The following is a 21,052-nucleotide window of genomic DNA, read 5'->3' as shown; positions in this document are numbered from 1 at the left end:
TGTGCCGTCTGCTGCCTCATGTCAGTTTCTAACGTGCAGACATGTATGATGAGGGTTAACAAACAGCTAAGAAGTCCAACGGCAACAGTGTCAATACTCGGTACTGAAATGTACAATTCATAACAAACAGAAAACCAAGAACCCAATGGATAGCATAGCATGAATCAATGCATGGCAAACCCTAGTCTATTTCTAATGTGAACAAACAGCTAAACTAATTATTCCAAAGAGCCCAAATTAATAGTGTTAAAACTGAGACGTTCTCATGAGCACTTATAAGTTACATATATGACTAGCATACAAACCAAAAATTCGAAGATAGCATTGCTGGTTAAATCACATGGGAAGAAAGAAGGAAGAAGCACCTGGGGGAATGTTGAGGTACTTGGGGAAGACGCATGAGAAGCAGGCTGTGGTGAGCAGTAGTTGGTTGGGATGGACAAAGTTAAGGCTTTCGCCAAGGAGACCTAGGGGAAGGGGAAGTGAGGGGATCAGTCCATACCGACGCCTCCAAGGAAGGAAACGGCGCCCTTGGGCGTCGCCGTCGATGCGGCCGGCCATGGCCGACAAGGGATTTCGCCCGAACTAGATCCCCACCAGTAGCAGCACCTCCTATACAAAACCGGCAATCCGAGGAAGCGTGGCCCGACCAGGCTGGCCCGCACGCCGAACAGGGAAGGAGGGGAGGCGCTAGATCGCGCGCACCGGCCACCGCAAAAGCCGTCGCCGAACGCCAGCGACCACCGGATCCCGCCGCCCGCGCGGCCGAGACGCCGGATCCACCTCCCGCACGGCTGTTAGCCTGTCGTGCCTCGCCAATGGAACCGCCGCTCCAGATCCGGGACTCTGCATGCAGAGGCAGGGCAGCCTAGGCCCCGCCGCCACCATCCTTGACGCCCCGGGCTTGCCCGGCGGCTGCCTCAGGCGGCGGCGAGGAAGGGAGGGGGAGGGGGAGGCGGAGGCGGAGGGGGAGGCGACTAGGGTTGGGAGGGAGGGAGGGAGGGAGGGAGAATTGCGTGATCAGCATGTGGCTCGTCAAGAAGGAGGATGCCATGGTGTTTATCAAACCAGCCCAGCGAGCTCGCTCCAACCCTGATCTGGTTGAGCAGGTCATTTCGAGCACACAATGGCTTGTCAGCAGGGTCTGCTAAGCATGCCCTCCTGGTCGTCCATGCCCTCCTGGTCGTCCATGCGTGTGTTTGAGACGAGAATACATGGGCATGAAACCGGAAAACGTCGTCTTGGAGGCTCCACTTGCAGCGGAGGAAGGCCAGGGCGTAGTGCTCGCATTCTGTCACACCCTAGCTAGGAATTTCAGCAAGAATGCGATGAACTCGTTCACAGATCAAAAGAGGAAAGGGGAAAGTAGCCCTCTAGGGTTTATATTGATATAAAGTGTACTGTAAAGTAAATAAGCTTCTTACAATTCTCAATGCTCCTTACAGACGCGAGCACCTGGCTTTATAGCCTACTGGCGACATACAGCGGCAATCGGCAATGGAACTTAAACAGTAGCGGCAAGTGAAACGGTACAGTGACGGCGAGCTGCGCGAGCCGTTGGATACAAGCGATCTCGGTCGTTCGTTAACTGAAGATGGTGCCACACTAGTCTTGCATGTTCAGTACTGACAATGCCCCTCGGAAAGATCGAACTTGTCCTCAAGGAGGTCAGCGATTGAACCAGCGATCGACAGTAGCGTTGAAAAATGCTGGAAACATCTTCTTCATGAATGCGGCATCTTCCCACGAGGCATCATCCGGAGGTAGGTTTGCCCACTCGACGACCGGCAGGTTGTTGCAAGGAATTTGGCGTGTCTCCAGAACTGGCTCGGTGAGGATCATCCCATCGGATCGTACCAAAGGAAGGTCTGAGCAAGGAATCGCCTTAGGTCCCACGTGCTTCTTCAACTGGCTGAAATGGAAGACTCGGTGGATGCTGGTGCTCTGTGGGAGAAAGAGCTTGTAGGCGACGTGTCCCACTTTGTCAATTATGCGGAAAGGGTCGTAGTACTTGCTCTGGAGCTTGATGTGGGTACGCAGTCCGAAGGCATTAAGGCGATAGGGTTGCATTTTGAGGTACACCATATCTCCAACTTCCAAGATCCTTTTTGTGCATTTCTTGTCAGCATATATTTTTCATGCAAGCTTGAGCAGTAGTGAGGTTTTCCTTTAGGTGTTGGAGAAGTGCTTCTCTGTCTGAGATAAACTATTGTGCATTTGCTGTCATATTGTCAGGCAGAATGTTCTCACATATGTTGGGTGGTGGATATCCATAGGCAGCCTTGAAAGGTGTTTTTTGGAGGGAGTTGTGGTATGTTGTATTGTACCAATACTCTGCCATGGCCAGGTGTTTGGCCCATTTCTTGGGCTGCATTGAGCTGAGACAGCGAAGGTAATTTTCTAGGCATTGATTCACACGCTCTGTTTGGCGATCAGATTCAGGGTGGTAAGCAGAACTGTATCTTAGGTTAATGCCCATGCCCTTAAAGATGTCCTGCCACAGCTGACTTGTGAAGATTCAATATCTGTCAGATACAATGGCCAAAGGAGGACCATGTAGTTTAATCACATTATCAATGAAGGCTCGGGCAACTGTTTGAACAGTGTATGGGTGAGATAAAGGAATGAAGTGGGCAAATTTGAATAGTCTGTCTACTACCACTAATATAACATCATGTGCATTTGATTTAGGCAACCCCTCAATGAAATCCATGCTCAAATGTGTCCACACCATATCAGGAAGTGGTAGAGGATCCAGATATCCTGGGTAAGGGCAGTTTTCTCCCTTGTTTTTCTGGCACGCTGGGCATGTTGCCACAAAATTGTCCACTGCTTGTTTCAGCCGTGGCCAGTAGAATATTTGTTTGATTCTGTGATAAGTTGCTTTTCTGCCAGAATGACCCCCAATAGCTGATGAATGAAGGGCTGTGAGTAACTTTGTTCTTAGTTCCATGTCCTTCCCCACATAAATCTTCCCATTGTGCCTAATGATCCGTGAGTGTAAGCTGTTTTGGTTTTCAGCATGGTTTGGTGAAAGTAAAAGTCTCTCCAACAGTGCTTGACATGTGTTATCTTGGGTATAAGAGGTGTTCAACTGCAGAGATCCATTGGGGTGTAACTACAGAAATAGCCATGATAGAATCTCTTCTAGATAGTGCATCAGCAACAATATTCTCTTTTCCTTTCTTGTATTGCAGGGAGAAATTGAATTCCAGCAGTTTGAGCATGAGCTGCTGAATGCCTGTGGAAATCTTTTGGTGTGTCATGAATTGTAAACTTTGATGATCAGTTTTAATGATGAGATCATTCCCCAGAAAGTAGTGTCTCCACCTTTTGAGAGCAGCAATGATTGCAAGAGCTTCTTTTTCATAAGTTGATAGTGCAGCATTTTTGGGACAGAGAGTGGAACTGTAATAAGCTAGTGGCCTTCCCTTCTGCATCATGACTTCTCCTATTCCCACTCCAGAAGCATCTGTTTCAATGGTGAATGGCTTAGAGAAATCAGGAAGTGCTAGTACTGGTGCCTGAATCATAGCTTGTTTAGGTTAGAAAAAGCAGTAGTTTGAAGAGTTGTCCAGTGGAAACTGTCTTTCTTCAGAATATCATGTAGTGTCCTAGCAAGGGTACCAAAGTTCTTAATAAACCTTCTGTAATATCCACAGAGACCTAAGAATCCTCTGAGTTGCTTAACTGTAGTAGGAAATGGCCAATCAGCAACTGCAGTGATTTTGGCAGGGTCAGTTGATACCCCTTCTCCAGTGATGATGTGGCCCAGGTAGTCCACTTGTCTGGAAGCAAACACACATTTAGATTGTTTAACAAAGAGTTGGTGTTCCTTTATGTGATAGCCCGATGACGACGTTCTAGAAGATTCCCCTCTCTTTCCGTTTTCGTCGTGTGTCTATTTTCTTTTGTCGCATCATCATCGCATCATGCGCGTCATCTGCATCGCATCGGCATCCCGTTGCCGCCTATTTTCAAACTTGCATCCGTTGTTAGTTACCGGTTCTCGTCGTTGTCCGTTCTGAGCCCGACCGCACACGCACGCGCCACGGCATCGTCGAAACCCTGTCTTAAAATTGTGCGTAAAACTTTCTCTGATCGAGGTGAAACTTGGCATGCGGTTGTGATTAGATATAGCTAGGCCTCCTGTCGAATTTCATCGCGATCGGAGTCCGTCTGGTACCCAAACAGTCGACCGTAGCGGCACCGTATTCGGTCTACCGTCGGACGTTTGTCGGTGTTTTAAAATGCGTTGCAGCGACGCCCGCTCTCCCTCTCGTCTCCGGATATCCCCTCTGCACGGCCTCGCCCGTTCCCTCGTGCGGAATCATCCGAATTCGACCGCACGGTTGGATCCGGGTCGAAATTTCGCTAAACCTAGCCCCCCCCATTTGTCTATATATAGTTCCCGAGTGCATTTTAGACAGCCCCCTCTCCCTTTGCCTCGAAATCCGAGCCCCCCATCAAACCCTAGCCGCAGCCTCCTCCTTGTCTCCCTCCTCCAGCCGTCGGGCCCGCCTGAGCCCGCGTCAGGCCCGATCCAAGCCCATCCGGCCGACGCCCCGTTATGCCTCCCGAGCCCCTGCCCGAGGCTCCTCCCGCGCCCAGCATCTCCCGTGCCCACCGGCCTCCTACCGGAATCGAGCCGCCGGAGCCTCTCCTCGCCAGAGGACCTCGCCGGTCGCCGCCTTGTCTCCCGTGCTCGCCGCAGATCCTGCCGCCCCAGCGTCCCCGCCGCCTGCGCCCGTCCTCGTCGCCAGCGCCTCGCCGCCGCAGTTCCCGTCGCTGCTAGAGCCCTGCGTCGCCGCCCCGCGCCAGATCCGGCGAGCCACCGCCCGGATCTGGCCGCCGCACCCCCCTGCTGGACTCGCGCAGCCACCCCTCCAACCTTCGATGGGATCCCCTTCTCGTCCCGCCAGCAGGCGCCGTCGTCGCTCTGTCCCGTGCCTCGACACGACGGGCACGACGAGGAAGGCTCGGCCTTTCCCTGGCCGCATTGGCCAGCTCGCCCTGGCCCAGCAGCAGGCAGCGCCTAGGCCCCCTCTGCCTCGCCCCGAGGCCCAGCTGGTCAGCAGCTCCCCCGACCCATCTGCTCCTCCCTCCAACCAACCCAAGGCCTACCCCAAGGTAGCCCCTAATCCCTTGCCCTGAGCGCATTTTTGCTATATAGCGCTACTGTTCGGCCCATTAGTGCTTTAGGTTGTTTTAGGAATTATCTAAATTCCAGAAATATACGTATATATAAACGCCTGTATCTTTTAAATCGTTTGTCGGATCGCGACGTATTAAATATGTTTTTCATGTAGTTTTGCGCGTAGAATCCGTTTATAAAACTTGCATAATTATTTGTCGTTGTTTGAAGTGTCGTATGCATAGGTTAGCGTGCTGTTTCTATAGGTTTTGTCTTGTAATAATTTTCCGCGCGTGTTCGAATTGCTCGGATGTCGTAGTATAAATGCCCATGTTTTAGGAACCATTATTCCATGTATTTTAGAGCGGTCACTCGTATTTTTGCGTGTAGGGATTGCCACTAGTTTATTTTCCCGTGTATAGGTTATTATCTCGCATTTATGTGTGGCATTATTTTTGTGTTGCAACCCCACATATTTTATATGTTTTCGGGGTAGAATAATCCATGGGATTTTTCTGTGTATTTAGTTTTAACTTTTTAGCAAGTTAGTTCGCGAGATATTTTGCCGTGATGCCCTTTTGTTTAATTTGTAGGATTTATTCTGTGCTTCGTTTGAAGGAGTTGTCAACTAGAGAGTTGATCTTCGATGTTTTGTCTAGCCCCTGGCATTTTCAGTTGCAATAGAAATGCATGTTTAGGTGTGGTTTGCTTGCCCTCAAGTTGCTAGAAATAGTGTTGTTTTGGAGGTGCTGAAATATTTCTAAGTCTGAAATCTGTTATTATTTTGTTGTTGTCTTGTCTTGCTTGTATCTTTTGATCTGTAGCTCTTTTGAGGTTGGTCCGATGGAGTTAGTTGTATCCCTTGTGTTTCTCTAGCATGCTGTGAACATTCATGCCATTTGGAGTCCTGTAGCTATAGGTTTTGCTGCTGTCAATATGCCTTCAGATCGAAAACTGCACTTTCATGATGTGTAATTTTCACTAAGTCTGAAATAGTGTGTGGGATGCCATTTTGTGTCTTCTTTCCCTAGTGATCCATGATGCCATGCTAGTTGTTGTTAGTTGTTTGTAGTAGTGCTTCTTGCCCTATTTCGTGTTATGCCTTGCTTGAGTTTATCGGAGTTGTGTAGCCGTAGTTGTGGGGCGTAGAAAATGCTATGTGGTTGATTTTGGCAGATTGTAATGATTTCTTGTTTTGCTCGTAGTTGTTGAACCATAGCTCCGATTTGATCGTGCCCTACATGAAACTTGCTCAGAATCTCGTGTAGTTTCATTTTCTCTTCCCGGTTGTATGTTTTGAAGTGCTCGTGACCGCCGTTGCACACATATTGCATTCATGTCATCATATCTTGTGGTGCTTGTAACTTTTGAACCGTAGCTCCGTTGGAGATGTTCTTTATGTGTAGATTACTTGTCTCGACGCGTAGAATCACGTGAACCTATTTGTTTTCTGTTTAACAACTAACTAAAAGCATTAGTTCAGATCTGGACAGAATTGTAAATTAACATGTGAGGTCGTCTCGGAGGTGCTATATGTCATTTCCGACCTCATTTAAAATGCCTAGATAGGTAGTTTGATTGTGCTTCATCTCTTGCCATGTTTAATCACATTTAATAATGTCGTGTATCTAATCGGGATAGAACTAAATAAATAAACGTGGAGTTTCGTCAATATGCAACCCGTTGCATATTGAACTTCACTTAATGTGTAGTGTTTGGTTGTGTGAATTGTCATGTCGTGACTTGCATATATTCAGCTGCTCATGCATCATATGTGTTGTGCATAGTGTGGTGAATTCCGTGTGTTGATTTGTGTTTCCGGTTTGCTTCGTCTCGATAGAGTTCCGCAGCGTGCCGGATTGTGAGGACCCGTTCGACTACGTCGGTTCGTCTACTTCACGGAGGCATTCTTCTTCCAAGCGGGATCTCAGGCAAGATGACCATTTCCCCAGATACCATTACTATCATTGCCATGCTAGTTTTATCGCTTCTATCGGTTATGTCTCGTTGCCTACCACATGTTAAATATCAGCCTTTCAACAATGCCATGAAACCTTCAACCTGTTCAACCTAGCAAACCACTGATTGGCTATGTTACTGCTTGCTTAACCCTGTGTTAGCGTTGCCAGTTGCAGGTTCATTGCTTCCATGTGAAAACATGGGTTCCTTGTCATATCACCTTATTAATGCTATTTAATTTAATGCACCTATATACTTGGTAAAAGCTGGAAGGCTCGGCCTTTCTAGCCTGGTGTTTTGTTCCACCTTTGCCCCCTTAGTTTCGGCTACCGGTGTTATGTTCCATAAATGAGCGCTCCTAACACGATCGGGCTTGTTATGGGGACCCCCTTGATAATTCGTTATAGATTAAAGCTGGTCTGGCAAGGCCCAACATTGGTACTACATTTGCCCAACATAATAATTCTGTTAAAATGAAATGCATAGGGAGTTAGCGCTACCCGAGGAGTAAATCTACATAATACAGGGAGGGCCAGTGTTGATGGTGCTGGTCCAAAACAGAGCAGCTTACTAACGCTACCCGGGGCAACTCGGTGTCTGGCGTGGTAACCATCGCTCATCCATCGTGTCCTGAGAACGAGATACGCAGCTCCTATCGGGATCGTTGACACGTCGGGCGGCCTTGCTGGATTAGTTTTACGTTTGACGAGATATCTTGTGCATCGCGATTCCGGTGATGCTTTGGGTAATCTCAGAGTTGAGGTTTTCCACTAGGGAATTCGATGAAATCGCGAGCTTCGTGATTGAGGATTTCTATGTAGCTTGTGGTAATTTGTGATGGACTAGTTGGAGCACCCCTGCAGGGTTAAATCTTTTGGGAAAGCCGTGCCCGTGGTTATGTGGCAACGTGGAAACTTTGTTTAACACTGGTTCTAGATAACTCGAAGTTAACTTAATTAAAACTTGCCAACTGTGTGTGTAACCGTGACTGTCTATTTCGTGAGCCCCTGCTCCGATCGAGGACACGGTGGGGTTATGTCTGACGTAAGTAGGTGCTCAGGATCATTCATTTGATCATCAGTAGTTCACGTCCGTTATGCGTAGATCTTCCCCCTCTTATTCTTGTACTCGTAAGTTTAGCCACCAAATATATGCTTAGCCGCTGCTGCAACCTCACCACTTAACCATGTCTCACCCATTAAGCTTTTCTAGTCTTGATAACTTTGGAAATAAGATTGTTGAGTCCCCTGTGGCTCACAGATTACTACAACACCAGTTGCAGGTACAGGTAAAGGTTACTTGACGCGAGCGTGTTGATTGTTCATTTGGAGTTGCTTCTTCTTCTTCTTCTTCTTCATCGATCTAGGATGGGTTCCAGGCCGGCAGCCTGGGATAGCAAGGATGGACGTCGTTCTTCTTTTGTCGTTTGTTTTCATCCGTAGTCGGACCCTCTCTTACTCTTGATGAATATGTAATGTATTGATGTGACTCTGATGTAGCTTCTGGCGAGTGTAAGCCAATTCTATATATATATATATCTTCTTTTCAGTACATGTACTTGTAACGATATCCATTCTTGCGACACGACGAGATGCGCTTCTATCCCTGACGAGGCCTTCGTGCCAAATTGAGGATAGGGTCGCATCTTGGGTGTGACACTTTAGGAGTTGGAGAACAATTTGTATGTGCTCCAAATGTTCAGAAAGGGATTTGCTGAAAATGAGGATATCATCAAAAAGTACCAACACAAACTTCCTGAGATATGGACCAAATATGTTGTTCATCAGAGCTTGGAAAGTCCGACGTGCATTAGCTAGTCAAAGGGCATCACCAGGAATTCATAGTGACCAAAATATGTCCTGAATGCAATTTTGGGTATATCTTGCTCATTCATTCTCACCTGGTGATAGCCAGATCTTAAATCCAATTTGGTGAAGTATGTAGCTCCCTGGAGTTCATCCAGAAGATCCTCAATCACAGGTATGGGAAACTTATTTTTGATGGTTGCAGCATTAAGTTTCCTATAGTCAATGCACATTCTCCAGGTGCCATCCTTTTTCATGACCAAAATTGCAGGGGAGGAATATGGACTTTCACTGGCTCTTATAATCTTATCTCTGAGCATGGAGTCAATTTGTCTCTCCAGTTCATTCCTTTGCATGTGTGGTACTATGTAGGGCCTAGAGTTTGGTGGTACTGATTGGTCCTTCAGGGGAATCTTGTGGTCATGGTCTCTCTTTGGAGGTAATCCCTTTGGTTCCTGAAAAACTTCAGGGAACTGTTGTAGTACTTCCTAAACTGGTGGTGGGATTTCCTATGGAGCTGGTGCTTTGAGAGAAGTGTCTCTGATGAGATGCAGAACATACCCAGGTGCCCCTAGAGCTAATAATTTGTCCACTTCATTTGCTTCTATGGGGGTTGCATCAGCTAGTGTGTCACAGGCTCTAATTGTCACTGGATTTGCTTATCCATCATAACAGAAATTTGTCTTAGGTTGTAATGAAAAGCCACAGGACTATGTTGTTCCATCCAATCATTGCCTAGAACTATATCATGTCCAGGAAGATCCAGTACTCTGAACTGTTGTGTAAATTTGGTATTGCCTGCAATAAAAGTTGTGGATGGAACATAGGAGCCAGACCACATTGTCCCTCCTTCAGCAACAATTACTGCCCTGGAAGTGTCTTTCAAGATGGTGCAGTTAGTAGATAGGGCAAATTTGAGGCTGGTGAAGGTTGAGTTGCTTCCAGAATCTACTAAAGCAATCCCCTGTTTTCCTCCAATCTGCACTAACAGAGATATAGTGTTGACATTGTCAGATTTCATTGCTTATGCAGATAGTGTCATACAATTCTCCTCTTGTTGCAGCTGTACTTCCATCTCATGTTCCTCCACCTCTTCAGTATCTTTTGCTTGTTCAGTGGGATCTTCCCCAACCAATACATTTAGTGCAGGAGCCATTTTGCATTTATGTCCATGAAACCATGCATCCCCACATCTCCAACACTTACCAGGTTCCCTGGCTCCTTGGTTGACAATAGCAGGTTTAGATTCAGTTGGTTTCTCCTGCAAGGCAGTGGTAAATTTCTAATAACCAGTGGTAGACTTAGTGGTTCCAGAGTAACTAGTGTAGGATTTCTTCTCAGCAGCTCCCCTTTCCAGGTCCACTGCTAACCAATAGGCCTCTGTTAGCCCAGTAGGTCTCAAGGCTCTAACTTGGAACTTGATTTGAGAATGCAACCCATTGACATAGCACCTTACAAACCAACTTTCATCCATGATAGGGTTATCAGACTGGACCTCTGCCATTAGCTCTTCAAATTGGTCAGTATATTCAGACACAGTGAGAGTGTTCTACTTGAGGGTGTTAAATTTGTCAGTTAGCTCATAAGAGCTAGCTGATGAGAATCTGCACATAATCTCTTCACAGAATTGTGCCCAGGTTAACTGCTTTTTAAGGATCCCAGAGCGTCTTAACCAAACATCAGCTCTTCCTGCCACATAAAGCTGTGCTAAGTTAACCTTGAATTCAGCTGGTGCTCCAGCCATCTGGAAGTATTTCTCACACTGTCTGATCCACCCGGCTGGGTTATCTCCATCAAAGCGAGGAAAATCCATACGTGGACCTTTAGTGATGCTGTTCAGGAATTGTGTACGCATCTCTTGGTCATAATGCTTCTGGAAGTCATCCCAGGTCTGACGAACTCCTGGTGGTTGAAACCCATGGAAACCAGTTGTTCTGGCCGTCTTATATGCTGCAGTAGAAGTGGCATTGCCCGAGTGTATTTCCACTGGTTGATTGGCTCCGAACCCTGGTGGAATAGCAGGCCTGGGTACCTGGATGGGTGGTAAGTGGGTTGGGATCTGTGATGCGGCCAGTCTTGATTTTCCTGTTCCATCACCAGTCGTCGTCGTATTTCTTCACACATGGCTCTTTCCACTGTTGTTGTTTCTTTTTATGGCAGATCAGGTGATGATTTGCCCTGTTGTGCTGAACTTGAGGCTTCCGTGGATCGAAGGGATTTGAGAACGTCTGCCATAGTCGACAGCTATGAACTGAGGGTTGAGACTGCTTTCTGCACTCCGTCAAGAACAGAGACCATCGTGTCGTGTTTGAGGTTTATGATGTGGACGTCTTTCCGCAAGTCATCAACCTGGCCTCTCAGATCTGTAGTTTCTTCCCAATACTGCATGAATTCGCCCTTCATGGCGAGTAGATCCGCAACTTCCGACTCCTCTGGGGTAGATTTGGAACGCCCCATCGTGATACAGTGGCACAGAGAGGAATTTTACGGCCGGAACAGCTCCGGTAACCCGATCTGGCACTGAATCCTGTCGCCGCCTGGGAAAAACACCGCCGAAACAGCACCACCCGTCGCTTGACCTGGGATTTTACTGGAGGAGCAGGGTGCTTCTCCAACCAGTCTCGCTCAACGAGCTGCCGTCGAATTATTCTACCGCCGCCGTACCCGCCGACCCCGCCACCATCGCCGCCAAGTCTGCCGAGAACAAGGGAGGGAAGGGTGGGAAATTACTTGTGGTAGCTATGATCTATCTCTTCTCCGAGGAAAGACTGCGCTCATGATACCAATTGTCACACCCTAGCTAGGAATTTCAGCAAGAATGTGATGAACTCGTTCACACATCAAAAGAGGAAAGGGGAAAGTAGCCCCTCTAGGGTTTATATTGATATAAAGTGTACTGTAAAGTAAATAAGCTTCTTAGCAATTCTCAATGCTCCTTACAGACGCGAGCACCTGGCTTTATAGCCTGCTAGCAACAGACAACTTCAATCGGCAACGGAACTTAAACAGTAACGGCAAATGAAACGGTATAGTGATGGCGAGCTGCACGAGACGTTGGATACAAGCGATCTTGGACGTTCGTTAACTGAAGATGGCGCCACACTGGTCTTGCAGATTCAGTACTGACACAGTCGCCGCGGGGCAAGAGGCCAAACTGTTGCCCACCGAAGTGGGAAAGGTTGGGGCTTGGGAGCAGCCGCAGGGACGGCTGCTTCCCGGCCGTGTAGACGAGTAAGCGGGCGGGGCCCCAGTACTGTAGGCTGAAGAGGACGAAGGCGTCCTCGGCGCAGACGAGCCAAGCCTCGTGCTCACGATTGATTCCAGGGCAGTTGACGGAGAAGTGGGAGATGACCGGTGGGTCAGCGAGCCAGAAGGATACCTCCACGGCCTGGCCGTCCTCGGTGCGTCACTCGGTGGTGGTCGCGTTCCGGTCCGCTGATACGCGCCCCGTCCTACAGAGGATGGCCGAGTCGGGAAACCCGGGGGCGTCGGGATGGGGGGTGAAGGGCATGGTGGGGAGCGCCATGGGTCTGGAGGCTAGGGCAGAATTTGGGAATTAGATTGCCTTTTGAACACGGGGTCGGTCGTTTTTGGGGAAGAGGATGGTGGTGGCACGGCTTGGAGTACGGGTAAGGGGGGATTGGCAGCAGCGAGTCGGCGGGTAAGGCTGGTCACAATGGGGAGTAACATAAGATAGTAACATACACACTTTCCTAGACTATGTTCCTACCTCCACAATGGGGAGTAACATGTATGTAGTGTCATGCAACGTTGCATTTATTAGGCTATAGACTCATTGTTTCTTGAAGTGTGTGATGTTACGGTAACTTAGCTAGTTACCACAAGCACCTCTCTCTTCATTAAATACGTGCCACGTAAGCAAACTTGTATTGGAGTGTGTGATGTTACTACTAAGTTCCTCCCCATTGTGACCAGCCTAAGAAGAGGCACGGGCGGATCTCCGCCGCCGCCGCCGATGTGGGGGGTGTAATTTGCTTCCGGCACGCGCGTTGAGGGCTGGTGAGAGGAACACGTCTGTCTGACACGGATTTTACTTTCTTTTGATTTGATCGGGGCTAAACACGATGTGCTCTACAATAAATAATAAATCTATCGATAACACACACAGTTAATCGGAATACAATTTCCTTTTTGAAACTTAATCGGAATACTCTATGGACATGTTTGGCCTACTTGTCTGAGTTGACACTTTGCATACTTGTCTGAGTTGACTGTGGCAGAGCATACAATAGCATGCATGTTGATTGATTGCATGCATTTTTTAGCCATGTTCAAACAGAAAGTATGTTGTTTGGTTCTGGATTGATTTGAGGCGAAACACAGATCCTGTTGTTTGGTTATGTCCACGATAATAGTGTGGTTACCTCCTTCATGATGTGATGAGCTTAACAGAGGTATAAATATAAAGCAACTAAAAACAAACTTCACCACACATCAAAGTTTAATCACTCATAAAAGTTAAACATAGTACAATAAGTTTTAAATGATACCACGATACATAGTCTTAAACGAACAAACGAGAGATCATTTACCCGGTCTTGACGAAGGCCTGGTCGTGCTTCTTGCACTTGGTGAACACCTCCATGTTGTCGTTGCTGAAGACGGTCACCTTCATGGTGTTTGGGGTGACCAACTTGAAAGTCAGCATCTACCCGGTCCTGGCCTGGTGAACAGTAACGAAAGTAGCCCAACCCGGATCAAGGGTGGCCCTGTCGCCGACCACCTTCACCATGACACTCCATGAGTATCTGGTGTTCGTCTTCAGGCTGAATTCTATAGGCACGGGCGGGGAAGTGCTTCATACAATCCAGAGGCAAAGGTAAAGCCTCCAACTTTGGAGCAAAGATCACCTTACATAAGTGGGTTGGTCCTGTCACCTCATGAAAGTGCTCGTAGTTCCTCATCTTGGCGTTAGGGTGCGACACGACCTCCTTGCCATTCTCCAATGATGTCACCACCTCCTTGCCCTTTTTCCATCTGCATTATCAACAACAGGCAGTTTAAAGGTCGGCATTCTATCCTACCGGCCTAACGCTCTATATTTACCCACACTTCTTACCCGGCACCACACTCGAACCCTCTCTCTTCTTCAACACCTCTGTTTCACCAACTCTCCCTCATCATGAACTCCAACCCAACCCTTTCACATGGGGAATGGGATGGAGGGCATTATTCCTTGGGTGCTCGCTCGGTGATCGTGCGAAGTTTGAGAGCACAATGGAAGTGTGCTCGAACTTCACGAGTGTGGCTGAAGTGCACAAGGAGGTCGACGTTGTGGTGAAGAAAGCAACGACGGAGGAGTTCAGGACGCTGATTCAGACCCAGCGAAGGAAGGTTTTGACAACCCCAGCGTGCTGAAAAGTTACATCGCGTGCAATGTTTTTCAGTATTTGTGACATTGGAATAATGTGGACGCAATAGATAAAGATCATAATGTCAGCGTACAACATAATTCGACATCGTAGGTATTCCAAATATTGCTCGCATCGGATCGAACGCGAGCAGTATTTTCTAATTGCGGCGCCATATTGGTGGCGGCGGGTGTCCACACGATCAAGACCGTTTTTTACACTCATTTTGTGCACTAGTGATGTTTTCGATCTCTCTCTCTCTTTCTCATGTTCTTGATGGATTTGCTCTTGATGTATCATGAACTTTATTAATAAAGTTGGGTCTTATGACGTTCATCTCCATCTATTATTTTTACAGTGAAGAGTCTTTCTCTTTAATGTTTCTCTACGTTGGATTGAATACCCTAGATTTAAGAGCACTTGATGCATATCTAGTAGTTAACTTGTGGACCCGAGGTGGCACAAGGTTGAACGAGACATATCTTTTGGTGTTGTCATCATATAATCGCTAGGGATACTCGTGACACTTCGGGCATGGGTCAGTAGATTGATTGGAAACACAACTTTGAGGTGATTTGGCACCTAAGGCTGGTCGTAATGGGAGTATCATAAGTAGTATCATGCATGTCAACTAGGCATATTTGATGAGGTGGCATGAAATTAAATGAGGAAAGAAAGGGTTGAGTATCATATTATGATACCGTATCATATTAAATGTTGTGCTACTATGTGTCATGCACAATAAATGAACTATTACATGATACTAGTACATGATACTATACATTACGGATGTAATATCATACACTAGTATCATATGCATGATACTACTATATGATACTCCCCATTACAACCAGCCTAAGTGATTTCACCTACTATTTTTTATCGAATAAACACTTTGGAGTGATTATGTACTGCACTTTGAGGGATTATCATGTGGTGTAATTATGTTAATGATGTGAGAGTTCGCACTAGCAAAAGTATGCACCATAGGCCTTGTTTCCAAGGATTGAAACACCATTTTACTTGCTACCTTGTTTTTTTAATTATAAAAAATTATAAAAAGTTATTTCTACCATCCATATTACACATCTATCATCTCTTTATTTCTACCATTTCACTTTTGTTACTTGCTACCTTGTTTTTTTAATTATAAAAAGTTATTTCTACCATCCATATTACACATCTATCATCTCCTCTTTGTCAAACTAGTGCACCTATACAACTGATAATTATAATGGTTGTGTTGGAGACACAAGAGATCCCTCCTATTTGGTTGCAAGATTGTTTGTGAGAGAATCACCTTCATCCTACATCTCTCGTGGATTGATAAACGTAAGGTCATCCACTTAAGGGAAATTTTCTACTGTCCTACAAAAATATGCGCTTGGAGGCCCAATGAAGTATACAAAATGAAATTGCATAGTAGACATCGGTCCTGAGAAGGTTGGTGATCATGATTGACAGGAAGAGGAAGAGGGCGTCTTTATGGAGGACGGGCTCGATGTCCTTAGGAGCATTAGGTTGTCAAGGAGGTGGCAACCACCATTAGTGGGGAGGGCTAGTCGGTTGACGTCCACCCTGGCCTATACACCGTCATCATGGAGCAAGGTGGCTTTAGTCTGGAGGCTTCGATGGTTGATGTTAGCCGACCGCGCTCACTCGCATGAGCTTGTCACATCACTTTGAGCCTTTGTCGTCGTGCCACACGCGTGGTTGGCCTTGCCGCATGCTTTGCCAATTAGATTAGTACAGAGATTCGAGCACTCAAGTTGGCCTATGTATTTGCTTCCTCTTCAAATACTACTGTAAAAAGAGGGGCTGGATTAGAACCCCTATGGGTTTTGTAAAATTGAATGTTGATGCTTCCTTCGATCAAGATTTGCTAATGGGTATGATTGGTGCAATTGTAAGAGATGATAAATGTACTTTCGTGGCTGGGAGGTAATATAACAATTGATTGGTGTGCATATGTTTAGAAGATGAAGGCTTTGGATTTAGGATTTGAATTATCTCTTGCGCAAAGGGGTGGATGCAATCGTCTGGCTACCAACTCGGATAATTCGAAGGTCATTAACATCATAAAGAATGGAGAGTTGTATGCGAGAGAGGCGCCAACAGTTTTTGATGACTATTATTATATGGATTGTGACTTCTCAATCACCAGTTTCGAATATTATAACAACGAGGAAGCAAATGTGGTCGCTCATGAGCTCGCCGAGGGTAGCTAGATTATATATATATAAATATATAAGACCAACCCAAAGTATAACCCTTGTTGGCTTGTATTTATAAAAAAAACTACGTGCTGCCCAGCCAACGGGTCGACACCCCGTCCTCGCTAGATTTTATATACAACTTATGATTGGTTTGAGAAAAGCTCCGAATGGCATTGTACCCCTCCTCGTCAACCATGTTACTGTTGCTTTAATTTAATATAAAGTTCTTGTATGTCATTTTTGTAATAAGGTTCTTTTCCCCATTAAAAAAAGAAAGGCTTTTGTCAAGGACAATTTGAAGGAGCGAACGCTCTCCCTACAATCACCCAGCGATGGAGTAACAGCCGTTGGATCTGTGCGTGCAGCCGTGCGCTCGCTTGATCCTAGAGCACGCCTGACACGAGCCGTAGTGGAGTCCGTTTTGGACTACGATGAAATTCCCCGATCGACCTAAAAGAAAACCCCCCCGCATCGACGGCGATTCTCGCCGACGCCTGCACCTCCCGGCGATCCGGCGATTCCCGGATTTCACCAATTCCGTGTTCGGCAGGCAATCCGATTCCCCAAACTTGCCGCGCTAGGGCCTGTTGCGCGTCTGACCTCAGTACCCGGGATCCATGTCGCCGCTCCCCCCTCTTTCCTTCCACCCCTCCGCCCTGGTGGGCGCAAAAGCCGCCGGAGCCGCCTCCGGATTCCCCGAGTGGGCCTTCCTCTGCGAGGAGCCGCGTTTCTCGGAGCGCCGGAACGAGACCACCGCCAGGTGCCGCACCAGCGAGGGCCAAGCCGTGGAGGTGTCCTTCTGGCTCGTCGACCCGCCCGGCGTCTCCTACTTCACCTTCAACTGCCCCGGCCTCGACCCCTCCGTCTTCCACGAGAAGAATCCGCCCTCCCTCGTCTGCGCCGAGGCCGCCTTCGTCCTCTTCACCCTCTCCTTCGGCGGCTCCATCCACCACTTCGTCTACACAGCCGCCCCCGCGGGGAAGCAGTCGCTGCAACTGCTCCCGGACCTGGACCCCGACTCCACGCTCTTCAGAAGGTCGGGGTTCGGCCTCTTGCCCCTCGCCGACGGACGGCAGCACTACGCCGTGGTCTACATCGACCGCGACTGCTTCGCCAGAGATTTTGATTGGTGGTTTCATGCGCACGTCTACTCATCTGAAACGCGGGCGTGGAGTCGCCACAGGCTGTCGTTGCGGCACCTATCCCAGTCTGACAAGCTCATGTGTTGCCGTCATGGCTTGTCACGGCAGGTCATTGTTGCAGGCTCACTGGGCTGGGTTGATCTCATGAGGGGTATCCTCCTCCTTTGCAACCTGTTGGATGGGAATCCTGTCATCAAATTTATCCCCTTCCCCGAATCAAGGGTTAGCTTTCTCGACGACGATGGCCACCCAGAGTACGCCCCTCAGTATTTTTGCAATGTTGCATGCTACAACGATGTCATTAAATTCATCGAGGTAGAATTCGACGACCCTGCTGTCAGGACAAGCGGCCAAGGTTGGAGAGCCACCGTGTGGAATAGGAAAATCTCTTCGGACAAGTGGGAGATCTGCTCCAGAGTCGATGTTGCTGACATCTCAGTTGACCAAAGTTTTGCTGCTGTATTGCCTGGGCTGTGGTGTGATGAGACCCAAAAACTGGACTTGAAGAAACTGATCCTCTATATCCCGCTGCCGAGCAGGCGGGATGACCATCTTTTTTACATGATGGCTAAGGTGAATGTTGACGACGACACTGCCTGGGCCATCGCAGTTGACATGGAAAGGGCAGCTGTGGAAGCAATAGCCCCGTTCTCTCTTGGACGGTACAAGTACCACCTTGCAATGTACTGTGCATGCGACTTCCCCAAGTACCTCAACATGACCCCAGGTGATTCTTCCATCTTTATCCCCATGTGATCTAACTAGCAGTCTTATCTTTTGAACTCTTTGTTGTCTGTTGGTTATATGTGCTTAGGACAATGTTTTCAGTATTGACACTGTGGACATTGGACTGTTTGTGGTCATTAACTTTAGCTGGTGTCCATTAATCTTTAAATCTAACTATGTTTTCCAATGTTTTGATTCATATACATGTTGATGCGTTAGAACACGAATGGAGCTGCAGCCCATACTTAAAAAATGCATGTACCCTGTGTATGGAGAACTCACTTATGCAGGTAGGCAACATGGGGTTCATGAACACACATCATATATTCTGTGACCTCAAGTTTCATATTGTGGTCAGATGCAAGTATGCAAGATGAAATAGCTGTTGATATTGTCAAAGACGGTCGAGGTGTATCATGAGGCCAATTTTTGTTTTTTGTAGGATGATCACATACCTAGATAACTCTGGTCAGCACATAGCGCTTATGATAACTGAGGCTGTGCATGATGAACTGACTCATCCGTTCCTCCAACCAAACATGAAAAACAGCGATTTGTTCCTGCTAATTCAAATATGTTCCATGAACCAAATTGAAGCATCAACGGATATAGACAACCTCAAGTGGCTTATGCAGCATGTAATACCAAAACTATCATGAAAATCCACTAATAACAGCAATCTGCTAGGGCCAGTGTATTTCATCTCATGTTGCTGGTCCTTTCGGCCATATTTGCTTGACCAACCTGTGCACATCCTCAGACACCATATTACGACTGCAGGATGGCCTTGCTATGCGTGTTGTTTATGGCACACTGATATAATTCGTTACAAGAAACCAGAGCAATCCAATAATGTAATGATGTATCGTCCAAAAAAAATTCATCCATGATCGGCTGAGGGGACAATAAAATTTCTCAATTGACAAGTTATACATGTTTCTTTCCCTGTCCTTTTTATCTAACTGTTTCGTTGTCCAAACTTTTGCAGGGGCAGACAATGATAATCCAGCGGACAAGTGCTCTAAGCGGTAATTCAAACTTTGCTAATTTTAGCTGTTTCAGTATTTGATTTTTTGCATGATATATCTATTTCATTTATGCTACTGCTTCTGCAGGATGACTGCTGCCAGGTTGAGTGCAAAGCAGTGTGTGGTGCAAGTGCTGCGGACTCTAGACTGGCTTCAAGAACTTGGTAACTAATAAGCCTGACTTCTTGATATATGCTCTTTATTTGTCTTGGTTATAACATATTAGATGTGCAGCCAACACTCACCAAGTGCATGTTTACACCGTTGATCTACAATTAATTTCTTAGCATCATCTGTGAATATCTGCTGAATTTAATCTGCAGCATTACTCTAAATGCTCGCCCATGTCAAGTATAATATGCTTGTAAATTTTATGTGATTTCACTTCATTTGTATGTCTGTAACTTTCTTGGTGAAAATCTTAAGCAAGTACAGCCCGTGTGGTAGCATTATTAGCTCTGCAGATATATGTTCTTGCAAATTGGCTGTCATGACCAGGACATTCACATCTGTATGGTCAATTGCAGATCAATGCTTGGAAATTGAGAGGTCAACTGACAGCACCTACAGATTGTTACTTCAGTTTTCTCCAGTATCATCTCTGCGTTCCAGTATCAGACCAGTAAGTTCTGTCATTGTATCCCACAGATATAGTCCAGGGCCTCATGTTACGAGTGTATCCTTATCTATTTGCTAGTATAAACACTTTGTGGTCAAGTTTCTATTTTTGTTTCTTTGGACTGCGGTGCGCACACAACTTCTTTGACAAGCTTCAGATTCTTCATTTATTTGTCCAAACTATTTACTATTTAGGCAGCCGTGCTAGCGTGTTTATAAATCAATTGCTTTATTTCGAATCATGAACCGTCAGCATTCTTGGGCAATTATTTAAAATTCATGTTATGAATTCTCAGTTTGACTGAATCCTAAGAAAATCGTGATGCAGATGGTAAAACATGCTTCCTATAATGGTCAACGTGAAGCTGCATGGAAGGCTGTGGATTTTTGCCTAAGGTATATAGATGAGGAAAGCAAGCATTTGTTGGTGAAATAAACTTACCTTTATATCTGATTATCATAATGTCTGTTGTTTCCTAGAGCTTTGGGAGATTTCGACTTGGCTCTACATGGATCACCGAGTGAACCATCAGCGTCTGTTGAAGTCATGCGTAGCAAAATCAGTGATGTCATTCAAGCTTTGGACAAGTACAAGAAAATGAGTCACCTCTCTTCTTTATTACTAAAAGGAGCCCTTTAGTGATCTTAATTTTATACTTGGTTCAATTGTTTCAGCATCATGCAAATTCTGCCATCAACACTGATACGAAAAGAAAGGATGCTTGGAGATGCCAGCGACCAAAGAAGATCAAAGGCAACATCTGAAACTTGTGAGAAGCCAATCGAGACAAAGAATACATTCCGTGGGTGGCTGCAAGTGATATTCAAGCCCATTCATCAGGAGAGGTATCAACATCGCAGGAGATGGAGGAAAGCTAGCCGTGAACAACGAGCTGTGGTCGATACGAATGATACACATGACAAGTGGCAGCAAGGGAAATTCAAGCATGGCAACTCTCGAAGGGAAAAGGCAATTGGTAGAGGCTAGGGTTCTACCAGGTCTCGGACGTAGGTTGTAGGGGTGGAAGTGCGGGTTGCGAGGTTGGGGACGC

At 46.6% G+C, this 21,052-nt stretch overlaps 1 protein-coding gene and 1 pseudogene across 1 annotated transcript; one reads left to right on the top strand and one right to left on the bottom strand.

Annotated features, from left to right (window-relative positions):
* Nucleotides 1-491: 491 nt before the first annotated feature.
* On the bottom strand, nt 492-12,424 carry LOC123441384 (annotated as a pseudogene).
* A 4,678-nt stretch (nt 12,425-17,102) lies between these two features.
* LOC123439301 lies at nt 17,103-21,052 on the top strand. Its single transcript, XM_045116039.1, has 7 exons — nt 17,103-18,355; nt 19,343-19,382; nt 19,470-19,546; nt 19,910-20,004; nt 20,329-20,396; nt 20,481-20,588; nt 20,676-21,052. The coding sequence occupies exons 1-7, from the start codon at nt 17,104-17,106 to the stop codon at nt 20,986-20,988; spliced, it is 1,953 nt and encodes a 650-aa protein (XP_044971974.1). The 5' UTR covers nt 17,103; the 3' UTR covers nt 20,989-21,052.

Source organism: Hordeum vulgare, chromosome 3H, assembly GCF_904849725.1.
Source record: "Hordeum vulgare subsp. vulgare chromosome 3H, MorexV3_pseudomolecules_assembly, whole genome shotgun sequence".
Classification (NCBI taxonomy): domain Eukaryota; kingdom Viridiplantae; phylum Streptophyta; class Magnoliopsida; order Poales; family Poaceae; genus Hordeum; species Hordeum vulgare.
The sequence above is the reverse complement of the archived record's forward strand: the minus strand, read 5'-3'. Positions and strand labels throughout refer to the sequence as shown.

Bases quoted from the DNA above. Each gene is read 5' to 3' on its own strand.
- LOC123439301 (XM_045116039.1), top strand. From the start codon at position 17,104: ATGTCGCCGCTCCCCCCTCTTTCCTTCCACCCCTCCGCCCTGGTGGGC. The intron at 20,005-20,328 runs GTAAGTTCTGTC...ATCGTGATGCAG, and splicing joins TGCGTTCCAGTATCAGACCA to ATGGTAAAACATGCTTCCTA. The intron at 20,397-20,480 runs GTATATAGATGA...GTTGTTTCCTAG, and splicing joins GCTGTGGATTTTTGCCTAAG to AGCTTTGGGAGATTTCGACT.